Source organism: Neopsephotus bourkii, unplaced genomic scaffold (genome assembly GCF_033783945.1).
Source record: "Neopsephotus bourkii isolate Nb327-2 ecotype Australia unplaced genomic scaffold, CSIRO-AGI_Nbou_v1 NB_257, whole genome shotgun sequence".
NCBI classification, from domain to species: Eukaryota; Metazoa; Chordata; class Aves; order Psittaciformes; family Psittacidae; genus Neopsephotus; species Neopsephotus bourkii.
The window spans coordinates 2,053,397-2,070,106 of NW_026900766.1; the positions used below are offsets into that span (position 1 = coordinate 2,053,397).

The 16,710-nt window shown below is 43.0% G+C and overlaps 1 protein-coding gene across 2 annotated transcripts in view; it reads right to left on the bottom strand.

Moving 5' to 3' along the window:
- The window catches only part of CUBN (cubilin), a 143,516-nt gene extending 127,501 nt beyond the window's left edge, over positions 1 to 16,015 (bottom strand). Inside the window, exons 1-12 of one of the 2 annotated variants that reach the window (XM_061346130.1) lie at positions 15,667 to 16,015; positions 15,379 to 15,508; positions 14,912 to 15,004; positions 14,032 to 14,070; positions 13,154 to 13,255; positions 12,138 to 12,241; positions 6,854 to 6,980; positions 5,243 to 5,411; positions 4,360 to 4,491; positions 3,096 to 3,191; positions 2,418 to 2,539; positions 387 to 573 (exon numbers count right to left, since the gene is read on the bottom strand). In XM_061346130.1, coding sequence (XP_061202114.1) covers positions 387 to 573; positions 2,418 to 2,539; positions 3,096 to 3,191; positions 4,360 to 4,491; positions 5,243 to 5,411; positions 6,854 to 6,980; positions 12,138 to 12,241; positions 13,154 to 13,255; positions 14,032 to 14,070; positions 14,912 to 15,004; positions 15,379 to 15,508; positions 15,667 to 15,785 — 1,420 coding nt within the window. In that variant the 5' untranslated portion in view covers positions 15,786 to 16,015. The remainder of the gene's footprint in view (positions 1 to 386; positions 574 to 2,417; positions 2,540 to 3,095; positions 3,192 to 4,359; positions 4,492 to 5,242; positions 5,412 to 6,853; positions 6,981 to 12,137; positions 12,242 to 13,153; positions 13,256 to 14,031; positions 14,071 to 14,911; positions 15,005 to 15,378; positions 15,509 to 15,666) is intronic. The other variant, XM_061346129.1, reaches the window with a different exon arrangement.
- Positions 16,016 to 16,710: the final 695 nt, after the last annotated feature.

Here is a 16,710-nt window from a genome sequence, read left to right on the forward strand (position 1 = left end):
AAAGAGTCCCTCCCCAGCATCCTTATAGACCCCCTTCAGACACTGGAAGGCTGCTATGAGGTCTCTGATCTTCTTTCTCAACCAGCTTACCAGACCACTGTCTCAGGAACAGAGGTCTGATTTTAGTGTGTCTGGCATCTAGTCAAGGCCAGTGGGCCTGCAGATCAATTGTTAAACTCCTACAGCTAAACAAAGCAGCTATAAACAAAACTCATAGAAAATGGACATCAAGGAAATTTGGCTTGGGACCTGTAATCCACTGAGAAGAAGGCTGGGTTTTTTTTCCATCATAACTTGGTTCTTATTCATATATTAATCATATGTATCAAGCACCTACTCTGCAGAGTGGTGGCCCATTTCTCCTGGGAAGGAAATTCTGGCTGTACCTTGTTGGGCAGTCTGGCACTGTGGTCCTGTCCAGTCACTGGTGCACTCGCAGGAGTAGCCATTGACCTCATCGGTGCAGGTCCCCCCATTCTGGCATGGGTTGCTAACACATTCGTCAATATTCTCTGTACAGTTAGGGCCTGTCCAGCCCACGTTACACAGGCAGAAATATCCAGAGATCATTGCCTACAGATATAATGAAATGCAATAAACTCAATGAAAATGAATCACCTAAAGGAATCAATGTAGTTGGCAGAAAGATTGGTATTTACACTTACTTTATGTGGAGATATCAGAGCAAAGAAATAAAATCTTCAGAATTTAATGGCCTTGATAGTCACTGGTGAATTCAAAAATAAACCTAAAGCTAAATCAGATTATCTAGCTCTTTCTTTTTCTAGTAAGTTATTTCTTTGCAGGGCTCCTTCAAATTACTTTCTAAAAGCCAAAATCTGTATTCATTTAGCCATTCATAGAACTGTTTGCTTGGCATTGAAACAATCACCCTAGAAACAAGTCAATCATTTTATCTAAACCTTATAAATAGCAAGTCAAGATAACAGTGGTTTATAAGTCATTTATCTCAAGCCTGTTTTCTGGGAAGTCTGCACTGCAGTTATGTGGGCTGTTAACTTTCATTTTCACCCTGAGGGGTATTCAATGGGAACAATTATGTTGCCTTCTCTGCATTATGCTTTATTCTGCGTGTCTCTTCCATTTCTTTGTCTCAGGCTTTACTACTTTTCCGTATAATCAGGTTTTTCTGTATATTTCACTGTTTTAATTTTACACCTCCTTTTCCCTTATACTTCTTGTTTTACAGGCACATTTTTTACAAGAACAGTGTATTCCAAGGTACATGCTAACAATCCCATCTTTGATGACATACAACCAATGTTCTAAATTCTCTATTTCCTTCTGCCTTCTCTGTTCATGTCCTTTGCGTCCTGAACAGAGATTTTCAATGTGATGGAAGAGGGTTTTGATGTGTATTTAGTGCTCTGAATGCTGCTTTAGAAGGTGAAAATGTGTTTTCTGATATATAATGAATGTTACATTTCATTTGTCATTACACTAGCCAAATGTAGCTCTGCTGTTTCTCCATTTTATATGTTCTTGTAGTCCCTTTACTGAAGTATCTGACTGTGTTGTTATCTTTATGGAGTAGTTAGTAGCCATAACTGCTTACAGTTGTATGTCAGAGTAAATTTGGGGGAAGACATAATGGTTTTTAATAGACTGACTAAAATAAATAGTTTCTAAATAGTCAGAAAAAGTATATTAGATTAGATTAGATCATCTGTGAACATTTCTCCAAAATCATCATCATAAATGTCCTCCAGAACAGAATTATCAAAATCCCTAGGTCTGCAGCACAGACTTCCCTGAGCACAGCACACATCACTGAGGAAGCCAAAGGCCTTCACAATGTCCATATGAACAAACTAAATGGTTGCTGTGCATGAGAATGAATTCACATTACCAGTCGGTTAAGGTCCAAAACATTTGGCTACCAGCAGGAGTACAACCAATCCCCATGAAGTACCCTTTCCATATCCATATATACAGCCTGAGACTCCAGGAGGGCTTTCACATCAACCTGGGCACACATAACTAACTGCACTGGATATTGACAGTCTGAGGTCAATGGAGTATTGGTTTTGTTGTCATGGGTAACTCCTCTGTGATACAAGGTGGTAAATTACTTCCCTGTCCCACAGGGGACTGCCATTCATCAGTTCTTCCCTACCAGCACCAGCATCCCATCATTAGCTTGGGTACCAGCTACAATCTCTCAAGTTGCTAGTCCCAAGATTGCTGCATCTACTTCAAACACAAAGAAATTGCTTGTGTGCCCTGAAATTCAATTTGTTTTCCCCAGGTATATCTGCTGATCTCCCAATCCCCACTGACCTTGCTTCATTACATGTAGTAAGTGTGCACTCAGCTTTCAGTCCCACCAGGCTCCCTGTTGTTGCTGGTTAGAACTACATAACATTGTCACTAACAGTCAGGAGCCAAGCACTTACCAGGCACTGCCCATTTGCACAGGGGTTTTGCAGCTGACAGATATCACTGAGAGGAGAGCACCCGTTTGGTCCATATCCACTTCCAGTGTACCCAGATGTGCAGGAACAAAATGGTATTGACCCTTGGGAAATGAGACAAGATACAGAAAGTAATTCAGTTCTTGTTACAACAACAATACCAATGACAGTAAAGGTCCTTGACATTTTGAAGCAGAGTTTTTATATAATTCTAACTTATTTTATCTTTTGACACATTCCCTGGTCACTGTCCAGTTTGACTATGGAAGTATCTTAGTGTTGCTTTCCTGTGGGCACCTGAAAGTCCAAGGTCAACTTCATCGGAACTATTGGGAGTAGTCAAAGGATATTAATAGAAAGGAGAAGAATAGTAAAAGCAGCAGAAATTGGAATACCCCATCAAAGAGGTAAGGCGAAGGTCTCCACTTTTTTATGATTAAACCTACATTTTGGTGGAGCCTAAATCTGTTTCTGTCGGTGTTGGTTAAAAGGCCTGCTGGCTTTAGCTAACCTGCCTGTAAACTCCTTTTGATGAGGCAAAACTGACTGTGGAGAAGGGGCTGCAATCTAAATATGTTGCTACAAAGTGGATTCAACCTAACCAAACCCTCCTTGGGGCTCACATTGGTCTTACTTACAGTCTGTAAGAGAGCATCGTACCTGGACCTGAGGTACAAGTAGCCAAAGGATAGCACCCTCCGTTATTTATTGAGCAGATATCAACCTGTGTACATGTTTGTCCATCTCCCTCATAACCTGTTCAGAAGTAAATAACAGTTAGTCTGTAACAAACTGTGCTCTCTGAGAATTGACATCAAAGCAATCATCTGGTTAGCAAAAGACTAATTTGTGGTGTAAAATCATAGTCTTCTGCAGCTAAAAGGGTGGAGATAGCCACGGAAGTAAAACCTGTTTTTCCTCCGTTGCAGGGATGGATTCTGATTGTAACTAAATCCTCCCATGATTTTAGAAAAAAGTTGTATTAGTGCTAGACAAACATAGGTGAGTTCAGTGAGTCCATAAAAGCTCTGCTCTTTCAGTCACCATGTGCTGTCCTCCCTATGCATCTGCCAACCACGACTACCTCCAGGCTTCCCACTGGAAGACACACATCAGACCTGCCCTTGGGTCTCAAACACAACACACAGCTCCTCCTGGGAGGCTCTGCAGGAGCGAAGGACTGGAGCACAGGCTCTGCACTGCCAGAGATGAGATCCGCTGCACCACATCAAAACTCATCCAAGGCCATATTTCTAGCATGGTGATAACCCTGCAGCACTCAGTAACTGAGTCTTCACTACCTGCAGTCCACTGCCATTTAAATAGCAATTAGAAGGTCAATTAGAAAGCTTTTTCCTGCTAGTCTCTCTAGTGTTGGTTGCATGCATTTCATAAAATATTTCAATCATAAACTACATATTATAAAGATGTAAGTCATGACTTCCACTGCATGACTTGTACTGTAACCTTCCTAGACAGCATTCAGAGCGTGAAATATCAAGGCGTTTTTAAGACAGACAATACGGTTGATTTATGGCACACAGGATATCCTTTCAATTAATACAGACAACAAAATTACTATCATAGTTATGCAATCTTTGTTTCCCATTAATAATCTTACAAAGGAAGTACTTCATCAAATGACTGCTCACACAGAAAAGGGCTACCTAGTACAAAAGAAATGCATTTCAGGGGATCATTGTTAGAGACATACTCTACAAAATTTCAATTAATAGCTGAAACAGTCTGAATATACGTGTACTCTGCATTCTATATTACAGTGTTGCTTTGTGTATGTGATACTTCTTTACATAAAATCAATCTTCAGCTTCTTAACTCTACCATCAGACAAGCTCAAATGTGTTGAGTCTTCATCTTTTAGGTCTTTCTATAGCTTTATCATCCAAAAAGATATCCATTTTACCTGGTGGACAGACCCCACAGTGGAAGGATCCCATTGTGTTGATACATTGAACCATCGGTGCTGTCGAGCAGCCTCCGTTATTATTTTCACATTCATCAATGTCTTGGCAGCTGTAGCCATTCCCTTGCCAGCCTAAGAAGCAGCACAGGAAAGATGTTAAAATAGAAAATGCATGGCCTTTTCATTTTCTGCTTTGACCAGATCTTTTCAAAGAGCATAAAATTGTGACGACACTTCACTAACACAAGAGGAGACCTGTCCTTCTCATAACTGATGAAAATTAATACTGGTCTGAAAAATAGGTCACAAACACAATGGCGTGCAAATGTGCGTGCAGGAATGTTTTATTTTTAATGTACCCTGGATATTCCACACTTTAACCTAAAGAGGAGACTGTTCTGGTCTAGTGCACACATGTACAGTTTGCATCAAAGCTTTATCGTAACTCTGGTTAAATGCTTCAAATACTCCTCCTATACCCACCACCTACTCATCTCAGGAAGAGGAATCACAGGTTGTACGGCTTGAGGGGACAACTGGATTTTTATATTGCCTTAAGGCAGTGAGCATAATGATATAAAAGTACTGCGGGCATATTACATGAAGGTAATAGGACATGATGAACATGAAGGCACCTCTGCACATGAAGGTACACCAGACCTACTTATATGCTTAGTTTAGGATAGGATAAGTCATATATTAGAATAGACTGCCTGTGTTACCTAGATAAGACACAACCTACAGACATTTATTCTTTAGAATACAGACCAAAGCATTTCACGGAGTTCCTATCATCTGGATCCTGTGTCTGTGCTTATGACATAGAGGCAGTACTCCCTACAGCCACCCCCTACCCACCTGAGAGTATAAAAAGAGATGATACCTATGGGGCAGGGACCACAGGAGTAGGAGCCTGGTGTGTTGTGGCACTGCACAAGTGGATTCTGCGAGCACGGTGGATTAGGGAGGCTGCATTCATCTATATCAGCACTGCAGGCAGGGCTGCCAGGAGGGGACATCCAGCCAGAGTCACAGATACAGCGGTACTTGGGCTGCCACAGTAAACATCACATTACATATTTAAGACAGTTAGAACAGACAAGAAAAAGGCAGGAGGAATTCAATTTATAAAATGTCTTCTAAACTATACCAGGAAAGCTTTCAGAGCATTACATGGTTTGCACATTCTCTTTTACAAGTTGCTTTGGTATTTTCTCAGTTTTTTTCTTCCTCTGAATTTATCTATTTAGATTACAGAAGCAACAACAGGCTCATTCATTACCTTCATAAAAGAAACCTGCAATTTACCCCAAAGCTCCCAGAGAAAATGAACAGCAATTATGAACTGTACATAAACATAATTAAAAGTCATCAACTTGCTTTTTAACCAGGGTAAACAGATCAGTGTAAGCAACCTGAAATCAGCTTGTCTGTTTTCTTTAAGGAAAGCTGTTCAGTATTCTGTGCAGTGTGCAGCACTGACATTAAATTCCAAATACACATTTTATTTGAGGAAAAGAGTTTTCTCTCTGGTAAATTGTACTAATGGCAAGATTTCAGCATTTATCTTGCTTTGGTCCAATTAAAGCTAATGGGAGCTTTATTGTTGACTGTCACAGGAGCAGACACTGTTAAGCCAACACTGAACCCCTTTGAAAGGCTTCTTCCAAACAAAAAAAGGCAGAAAAAAAGTGATGAGTTGTGAACACTTTCACAAATTGACCAAAGAAGTTATTTTATAGCACAGCACAAAGAATACGTGGTTTGTCTGGAATGGTGCTTGGATGTATGGGAGTGTTAAGGAGAAAAGGCTTGGCAGGGTAGTTTTGGAGGGCTGCTGTGAGTGGAAAGAACCAAAGCTGGCATGTTCCATATGTCCTTTTGGAGTGAACACCCTGTACCCAGATTCTGTCCCAAAAAGAAAGAGCTGGCTTGCTCCAGAAGACCATTCAAGTGTATGCTATCGTCCACCCAGCACAGATGCTTGGAGAGCTTGGGCCTGGAATTTGGGATGAAGTCCAGCTGACAGTGAGGAGCACCAAAGATAAGCAGCAGCCATGCAGCTGCTATGCAGCCGCAGCAGATCCCAGGCCACAAAGAGTGTTCCACAGGTATGACTTTTCCCAGGAGAAACAAGATTTATTATGTCTGCCCTTCTTAATCATTTAAGTAATAAAATATTCTATCAACTTAGAACACCTCAAATAATGACCAGTAAAGATATTATGCTTCAAATAAGATTTTGACTTATTCAAATTATACTCTCAAGATCTTTACAATTAGTAGTAGATCTGATACTGTGACAAGTACTTCTAACAAGACACAAGGCATTTTCAATCCTTTCTGCTGTCTTTGGGACAACAGAGAAGTTAGGTTATGTTGTACAGTGGCATTTCTTGCTGGTTTTCAACAGCAGTATGTGCTACACAGTTCTGTGGTGCTCAGCATTAGTTTATTCATGCAGTGCTGTAAAAGGAGACTTGTTGTTCCTTACCTTGTTGGGCTGATCCCTGTCTGCATCTATGCAGATACCATGCCCACAGAGTGCCTCAGAGTCTCCCTGGCAGTCATCAAACTTCGAGGCACAGTGAGGCCCGTAGGTTTCTGGAGTACAGGAGCAGCTAATGGCAAAAGCAGGCAGAAAAAATCAAAATGCAGTCTTCATAAAGCTGTTAAAGATTATATATTGCTGCAATAAGAAACAATTCCCCACTCTTCCATTTATCATAGAATCATAGAATAGTTAGGGTTGGAAAGGACCTTAAGATCATCAAGTTCCAACACCCCTGACATGGGCAGGGACACCTCACACTAAACCATGCCACCAAGGCTCTGTCCAACCTGGCCTTGAACACTGCCAGGGATGGAGCATTCACAACTTCCCTCAGCAACCCATTCCAGTGCCTCACCACCCTAACAGGAAAGAATTTCCTCCTTATATCCAATCTAAACTTCCCCTGTTTAAGTTTTAACCTATTACCGCTTGTCTTGTCACTACAGTCCCTAATGAAGAGTCCTTCCCAAGCATCCTTATAGGCCCACTTCAGATACTGGAAGGCTGGTATGAGGTCTCCAAGCAGCCTTCTCTTCTCCAGGCTGAACAGCCCCAACTTTCTCAGCCTGTCTTCATATGGGAGGTGCTCCAGTGCCCTGATCATCCTCGTGGCCCTCCTCTGGACTTGTTCCAACAGTTCCATGTCCTTTTTATGTTGAGGACACCAGAACTGCACACAATACTCCAAGTGAGGTCTCACAAGAGCAGAGTAGAGGGGCAGGATCACCTCCTTCGACCTGCTGGTCACACTCCTTTTGATGCAGCCCAGGATACAGTTGGCTTTCTGGGCTGTGAACGCACACTGAAGCCAGCTCATGTTCATTTTCTCATCAACCAACACCCCCAAGTCCTTCTCTGCAGGGCTGCTCTCAATCTCTTCTCTGCCCAGCCTGTAGCTGTGCCTGGGATTGCTCCGACCCAGGTGTAGAACCTTGCACTTGGCATGGTTAAACTTCATGAGGTTGGCATCAGCCCACCTCACAAGCGTGTCAAGGTCCCTCTGGATGCCATTCCTTCCCTCCAGCGTACCAACCGAACCACACAGCTTAGTGTCATCAGCAAACTTGCTGAGGGTGCACTCAATCCCACTGTCCATGTCAGCAATGAAGATGTTAAACAAGACCAGTCCCAACACCAATCCCTGAGGAACACCACTCGTTACTGGTCTCCAGCTGGACATTGAGCCATTGACCACAACTGTTTGCGTGTGGCCATCCAGCCAGTTCTTTATCCACTGAGTGGTCCATTTATCAAATTGACGTCTCTCCCATTTAGAGACAAGGATGTTGTGTGGGACAGTGTGGAACGCTTTGCACAAGTCGAGGTAGATGACATCAACTGCTCTACTCCTGTCCATCAGTTCTGTAGCCCCATCATAGAAGGCCACCAAATTGGTCAGGCAGGATTTCCCCTTAGTGAAGCCATGCTGGCTGTCACCAAGCACCTTGTTGTTTTTCATGTGCCTTAGCATGCCTTCCAGGAGAATCTGCTCCAAGATTTTGCCAGGCACAGAGGCGAGACTGACTGGTCTGTAATTCCCTGGGTCATCCATTTTCCCCTTCTTGAAAATGGGGGTTATATTTCCCTTTTCCCAGTCGTCGGGAACTTCACCTGACTGCCATGATTTTTCAAATATGATGGCCAGCAGCTTAGCAACTTCATTCTCCAGCTCCTTCAGGACCCGTGGATGGATTTCAGCAGGTCCCATGGACTTGTGCACGTTCAGATTTTTAAGATGGTCTTGAACCAGATCCTCTCCTACATCCTCTCCTAATGTGGTATTCCTTATGAAATCTGTCTGTTGAGCTATACTGACAACCCCACTAATAACCATGCACAGAAGCAAGGCTCCTGCTCAGCAGAGACTCAAGAATCATGCGGGACTTGTGCATACCCATGACTGTCCAATCCTGTGGGTGATTTCATAATCTTTAGAAATGTCTAACATGAGCCTTCAACAGAATGTGAGCCTGGAAATCCCCAATTCAGTCAGAAAGCACCTAAACTTTCTGTTTCAGTTTATGACACTTATGGTGCCAAATGCCGAACCCTTTCCCCCTAGCAATACACAGAAATGGCATGTCTGGGCTGTTCCAGGGAGCGGGGTACCTTCATACCCACACCTCAACATGTGGCAGCTGCTGTCTCAGCAGTAGCCCAGCTCTCAGGCAAGCATGGTGGGCAGGAGGAAGTATTTGGGGTTCATGGGGTGGGAAAAGCAAAGTAGTGGGCTGAAGGGAGTCATTCTACTGGGGCAATCTGGTTTGCAGATTACATTGTCATTTATAGGGGCACACTTTAGACACAGCACTGTACATATGAGGTGGAACTGAAACTGGGAACTTCTATGCCATCAGGTAAACTTTTCTCTTTTCTGTGGCCCTTTATTTTCACACAGACCAAATCTGAGGCTCTGAAATACAACTGAAAGGGATACAAACCTATAGGAAGCCTTCTCCACTTCACCAGCTTTTTATTAAAACGACAGTGAGACGCTTATTTGGATGTAAGTTATATGCTGCAACGTCTGCTGATGTTTGCTTCTCACACAGATTTATGGCAGGTAAACACCTTTCTTGGATCACTTTTAAGCCAGCTAAGGAAAAATTTCCTGTAAAAGCATTTATCTGCAGAATTTGAATATAAGGTGTTTGAGTGCACCTGATCTGGACCTTGGAGCAATATCTTAATAGGCTGCTACTGTCCCTGCCAGTGTCACATGCTCAGCTGAAACACTAGCTTTATAAAGCAATTGCAGGTAACTAAACACTGCACCCAGGACAACCAACCCACATAAACTTAGGTTTCAAAAACCCACAACAGCTTAATGCTTAACTGCAGTCTGCAGTACTGTGAGACAGCATGTTCATTATTTAAGAGATGCGAGGTAGACCAACACCATGTTGCCAGTGCAGTAGTTCAACCTGAGCAAGCGCAGAGGCAACAGGTCAGAGAACCAGATCACCTTTGTATGTTCAAAGTACATTCAGAGCTTTGTGTTCAACTCCAAAGGACACAGCAAGGCAATCTGACTGGCTCCAAAGGAGGAGGACAATCGCACTGTCTCCTGCCTGGTCTGACAAAGATTAACCTGCTACCCCTCTGAAGTTGCTCAGAGAACAGCTTGAAGAAGTAAGTCACACTGCAGGGAGCTTCAGCCAGGTTGTGGTGCACTGCTGCTTGGCACTGCTCTGGTTCTTTCCCATCGCTGACAGCATGTTGTGATGAGGCCCCTGTTATTTGGATTCTGACACAAAAGTGTGATACACCTGGGGACTCTTACAACCTTTCACCCAACTGATGCAACGTCTCCTTAAATGTCTTCCTTTTTCAGGAAGGGATTTCTTGGATACCTGTTCTTTTTCCTCATACTTCAATGCTTTCCTGCATTACAGCTTGAAGCATGCAGGTGAAGAATCTGAAGAGGGAGTGAAGACTGCATTATGCTCCATTTCACAGTACCTAATCCAGAACTGCCCTTCCCCTGGCGCTACCTGATGAGAAGTTAAACATCACCCTTTTCCTTCCTCACACTGGTGAATGTAACTACACTACAGCAGGAGTGGGGATACCTGGGTTGCTGGAAAATCTAGCAACAGTGTTCTCACAGCTGTTGAAAAGAGCTGTGTCACCTTGTACCTGGGTTTGGATTTAGCATCTGGGGAGTACTCAGAAATAAGTATGGGAGATGACTGTGAAGGGAGACTGTGAAGACAGTACAGTGGGACTGGGGAAAGGACCAATCAATAATCCTGAGGGTGCAACGAAAAAGCAGTAATACTAAGATTTGGATGACTGATGAAGAGATCTTTGCTCATTTCAGGAGGCACTGATTCAGCAAGTACCAAGGAGGACAAGGATTACACTGGGGAAAAAAACTTACGGGAGTCATGACTGTACTAACACAATGACCACATTTATGAGAAAGGCAGCAGGTTTGTCCTCACAAACCTTAATTTAGTCACACACCTGAGCTCACATCCCTGAGCTCAGTAAGAAACAATAGGGAAAGGCAAGCTGCTTTGTGTGTAATTTCCTTGGCAAATGTCAGTGCTGAGGACAGCTGCAGGCAATACTTTAAAATCAAAGAAAAGCTGACAGGAAGGATCACACACCAGTGACACCTCAGCAGGTTCTGTGCTAACGCTGAAGTGTGAGGAGCACTGCAGGAGAACTGCCTTTGCATGATGCTCTTCCAAGAGCTGACACAGCACTATAAGCCTGTGTCATGCCAAGCAAATAGTTGTGGGGGGTAAGATTTTCATGCTGAAGCAGAAGCCAAAACTCCTTGCAGAAAGCTGTGCCTCTTCAGCCTGCTTGTTCCCATTGCACAGGGATAGCTTTGTATTACATCTGAAAGTTAGTTATTTACCAGATTATTTGATGTTTTGGTAAATAAGATACAGAACACTCAGGCTAGCTTGCCCTGTAAACAAGAGCATGTTTCCTAAGGAGCTGAGCACAGCCAGAGGATATGGTTCAGGGACCTCAGGTCTATGGGGCTCACGCACAGGCAGCCCAGGCACCCTTCTGTCCAGCCAGCTGCACACAGCATTCCTCCTCCCTTTCACCCTGGCAGCATTGTGTGTTGCTTGCCCTGCTGCAGTGTCGGCAATGCCTGCATTTCTGGAGGACTGAAGGCATTTCTCAGGATTATGCAGTCTGCTGGGAATGCCAGTGACCAGTGATATTCAGGTGGCTTCCAACAACAGAAAGCCTTTGCTGGGCCAAAACTGTTGACCTCCTTCATTTCCTCACACCCATTAGTCTCAAGGGGTAGGAGCTAACAGAGGGATGACAATGTGGCTGTGCTAGGTGGGCATGTTGATGAGTGCTGATTACTGACCAACATGCAACATCTCACTGCCACATCTATATCCCAGCAAATTTCTATTAAAGCATCTACACCTATAGCAGAGGGACCGGTCACTGGAGCCAGCCTCCAGTTTGCAGCCTTATTCCCCAGCACTGCTGTGATAAACCTAATTCTTGTTGCTCTTCTTGTGTCACGGCAGGCAGCGGCTTCAGGGGGGCTTCTGTGTCTGCAGCAGGTTTGGTGTACGGTGTATTAAGGATATTATATTCTCTCAGACTGCAAGGGATTACAGTGCACAGGTATTAAACAGACTTATTCCTAAAACTTGTGCTGCAGGTGTGATATGGGTTACAAAAACAGCAGAGTATTTTACATAGGATTTTTGTGTCTATAGTTTTGGAAAGTTACCTGTAGCTGCCTGGTGTGTTCACACAAGTGGCTCCATTCTGGCAGGCTAATGCTGTTCCAGCATAAATCTGGCATTCATTAACATCCACTGAACACAGGAGGCCCTAAGATGAAATGGAAAACCGGTTTATTTTCCAAATAACTGAGAAATGAAGCAAACCATGGAGCCAATGTTTAATATAGTTTCTAAAGATACACAAACCAAGGGCTGCTATCAACACAGCTTGCCTTATGACACATTATAACAAACTCTAGTTTTCAGCTGTGTTTCTGTGACCCTGGTTGTCAGCCAGATGGGGGACAAAATATTTCAGATGCTTGTAGAAAGCATATGGACAGCACAGTACTGTCATCCCCCCTCCCTCAACCTTGCCAGCAAAGGGCTCAGAAAACTTTCTTCCAGGCTGTTTGATTAAGACCGAAAGCAATTTTGACCTAGATCTTGCTGGGACAGCTTTCAAGTTGACAGACTGTGAGGAAGGTACAGCTTTTCCATCTCTAGTACATGTAACAGCACCATTAAAGCCTTTGCCAGTGAAGTCTTTGGGTTTAAAAATTCATAATGGGGTTGATTACTTACACCCCTATTTGCACTGTTTGTCTGAGCTTGAATAAATATCCTCCTCTTCCCCCATTCCCTCTCTATCCTTGTGAAAGATCAACAGCAAGGCATGCAGTTCAGTTCACTGCTCAGCAAAAACCAAAGGCTAATTCCCAGCTGTGGGAACTGCCAAGCATCACTGACTTCATGGGCCATCACACACATATAACAGTGCAGGGTCTGCCCCGATGGTTCAGACTTCATCTTTTTTGATATATATTGATATTATTGAGAAGTTAAACGTGTTGCCCTTCAACCAAACAACGAGTGTGATACTGCTACTTTGCTGTTCAGTACAACTCACTCTGTCCTGAGCAACCTTAAGATGCTATGCTTCATCAAAATTACCCTGAGCCAAGTATCCTTACAGTTAAAATATACACTCTTTATTCAAAGAGTGAGGCTAAAGACTCACCTGCCAGTTGCTGGGACAGAGGCAAAAGAAACCATCCAGAGAGTTTACACAGGTCCCAGAGTTCTCACAGGGGTTACTACTGCAGGCTTTTCTCTGCATAGCCTGAAACCCAGGAGAAGAGCAGAAAATGAGGCTCCTGATTATTTGGGGTTCTATTAGCATTTATTTTCACGACAAACTTCTATTCTTTTTTTTCATTCTTTGTGTCCTCCCCACCTTCTTTTTACTTTTCAACAAAGCTGATTTGTAAAGGTTTTGAGCTGTTTCACTTATGCCTGTACAAAATAATGTCTGATATGACTGGTCTTACACAGAACAGCCGGCTGCAAACACTAAGATAACAAAAGGCCTGTAGCAAGTAAATATTAATAGAGACTGCTCTTCAGCAGCGGCAGACTGTGAGACTAGATGGAGGGATATCTCATCTTTTTGATAGTATGGGTAACTCATCTGACAACTGCTTCTAAAGGCAGCTCTAGCAGTGGCTTATCACAAGCCCAGTGAACAAGCAAGTCACAGTTGAAAATTAGTTATCTCCAGCACAATATAAAATCCAGTTTGTGTTCTCAGCATTCATCTTGACAGATCAGTGAAGGAGGAGTTTACTTGTCCTTGGGATCGCATTGTTGTTCTTGAGTCTACAAGTGTTTTTCCTTTCAAAAATGCAGGCTCCTACACAGTTTATGTTTTGTAAGAAGACATTTCACCTCCTCCACAAATCTTAGCTTTTTTTTTTACCTCCTGTTACCAAAACCAGTTTTCCTGATTAACTCATGAGAGGAAGGAAATAATTTAGCTATTTAATCAGCACCTTATTGACTAGGGGCTGGTTGTTTTTTGGGGTTTTTTGATATTTAGTTTGCTTCCCATTTACTTACCTGCTCTAAGCTTTGAAGTTGGTTACTAAGACTCGCAATCTGCAAGAGAAACGCAAATACATTGTGCTTGGTATGAGAGTGACCACGGAGGTACCTGCTAGATGCTGGAAGTCAAATAAATGATTTCTTTTGAGAGAATAGCTGGTATGTGAAACCAGCAACCTGACAATCAGGTTTAAATCCCTGCCCATGGCAGGGGGGTTGGAGCTAGACGATCTTAAGGTCCTTTCCAACCATAACTGTTCTATGATTCTATGAAATCAGGCCCCATTCACTGGGACTTGGGTGGTTTCGGCTGTGCAGAAAATGACAGCTTGAATATATCCCAGTTTGGCCTCAAAAAGCCAAGACTCAGTCTTGTGAAGATCCATTCAGATGCTTGGCACTGAGAACGTGAATATTGCAGCAGCACTGTTCAGGTGCTCACGTGCACATGAAGGATGGAGGTCTGAGACAACACACCAAAGGCCAAGGAAAGGCTCACAATAACTCAGTGGGCTATAACCACAAACAGCAAGCTGAAACTGAACCAAGGAATATGATGGGTCCGAATTAGCACAGTTCGGTAAGGGTAGATCTCTTAGGCTATAAAGCATTTTCCTATGAAGAACTTGTGGCAACACTGTAACAAAAGATACTTGAACCAGGTCAGACAAAGGTTTCAAAACCTTCTGCTGGAGAAAAACCTTCAGTAGCAGGGAAGAGACAAAACTACTGCACAGGTCTTTCCACCACAAACCCCTATAGCTCATTTCACCTATGGAATGGAATGTCTGTTCCCTCGGGTCTAGAAATACTAAAATGAAACAGGCAATGATGTTAATCCGCGGAACAGAAAACTGGGAATGCTGGAGGAGGGTAACACAAAGATACGGCTTACCCTGGAGGTCAGCAGAGAGACCTGCTGAGACATGTTCTGAGAGGCACCACTGGCTTTTTTAAGTTCTTGAATCTCTGTGTTACTTTCTCTCACCTAAATTTAAACAAGCGAGATAATGTGAAACAAACCTGGCTTTTTCAAAAGCTTGCAAATGTAAACAAGCTTCGGGTTTTCAAAAGCTTAGCAAAGTTTTGTTCTTGCTTAACTTTACTGTTATGAAGTACACTTAAATAGATAGACCTCTGTTACATACACAACTTAATCTTTTAATTGTTTTCAGTACTGGCATGATTACTTTACAAGTCTGCAATCGCCTACTTTTGTACTGGACTATCAATGCAGATAATAGAAAATAACAATTACAAAAAACACATCAAGCATTTACTAGGACAAATTCTGAAGTCAATTAGCCTATTAATGTGCAAAAGTGAAACCAAAAACATGTTAAGCAAAAGTAATGATATCACCTGTGTAAAGAGTTCTGCAAGGTCTTCTTCATTGAGCTTTATTTTCCCCAGTGGTCCCGTTCTAAACTCAATGTTTTTGCTGGAGCCAGCATGGAACACCAAATTACCCTGCTCGGAGGACAAACGAGGCCTGTTGTGTTTTGGAAAAAAAAACACAAAGAGATCATTTAGTTACACATATCTGCCAAAGAGCATGTAAAAAGGAGCTGCAGTAAAGCCATTCTGTTCCCATTACTGGCACTCAGAAGCCATCATCTGACAAATGCGTTTGCAAGCAATGGTACTTACTGGTCCTCATAAGTGGTTCTCTTCTGCCTCTTATTTTTGTAATGGTTTGATTCACAGCTCAATCCAGAAAGTAATAATAATGCAACTAAAAGCCCAGGAGCAGGAGCAGCCCAAAGCATTGCTCTTCTCCAGCTGTCCTGCTCTTGAAGTGAAACCGCTAGTGCTGAATTGTGCTGTTGTGAGCCCAAGTGCCCTTTGCTCTCACTTAGTTCTTTATTCACAAGGTGCCCATTCTGCTGGCTTGTCTTGCAAGGGTGAACTTTATCTCGGGTATCTCAATTAAAGATTGACAGCATGTAAATCCTCTAGACACTGAATGCATCTGACTCGTTTGGTTTCAGAAGCTTCAAAAGGCCATTAATTGAAATCTGCCTGTATTTTATCATGATGTCTCTGACCTCTGTACAGCTGAACACCCCTGAGTACCTTGGACTCTGCAGCTAGCTTGCTGCAGTAATAGGGAACCTGCAGCAATGGCTTGCTCTCCTCACATGCTGTACCACATGGGGGAAGGAAAGATTATTTGGCAGCACTAAAGGACCTAGACTGTTACCCCAAAAAACACCCCTCCAAACCCACATAAAAAACCCACAGTGGCTGGCAAAGAATACTTGTATTGAAAGGGAAGCTTCCAGGCGGTGATTTATTTGGCAGATGACACTAACAACTTCACAGTACCAAACAGCATCCCATGGATTGCAACAGCAAACTACAATTTTAACCAAATATGGTTGCTCTAAATCAAGGATGACTTGGTCCCCAGATGCTGAGGAGACCATCACACACTGCAGCTAACTTGGCAAGTGTAAGCTGTCTTTACTGCACACACTAGGGCTCTCAAATTCAGGGCCAGCAATAGACAATGCAGAAGACCAAGGAAGAATTCAAAGGAGGCTCAAAAGTGACTGAAAAATGAAAATCAGTATGTTCTGACAGCCAAAATTTGAATCTCAAAATGTATTTTTCTCCACCCGTCAGCAGTACCTCGCAGCCTTCACAAGTGTCCCACCGGATGCTTGCTGTCGCTCATCTCTGAGGCCCAGC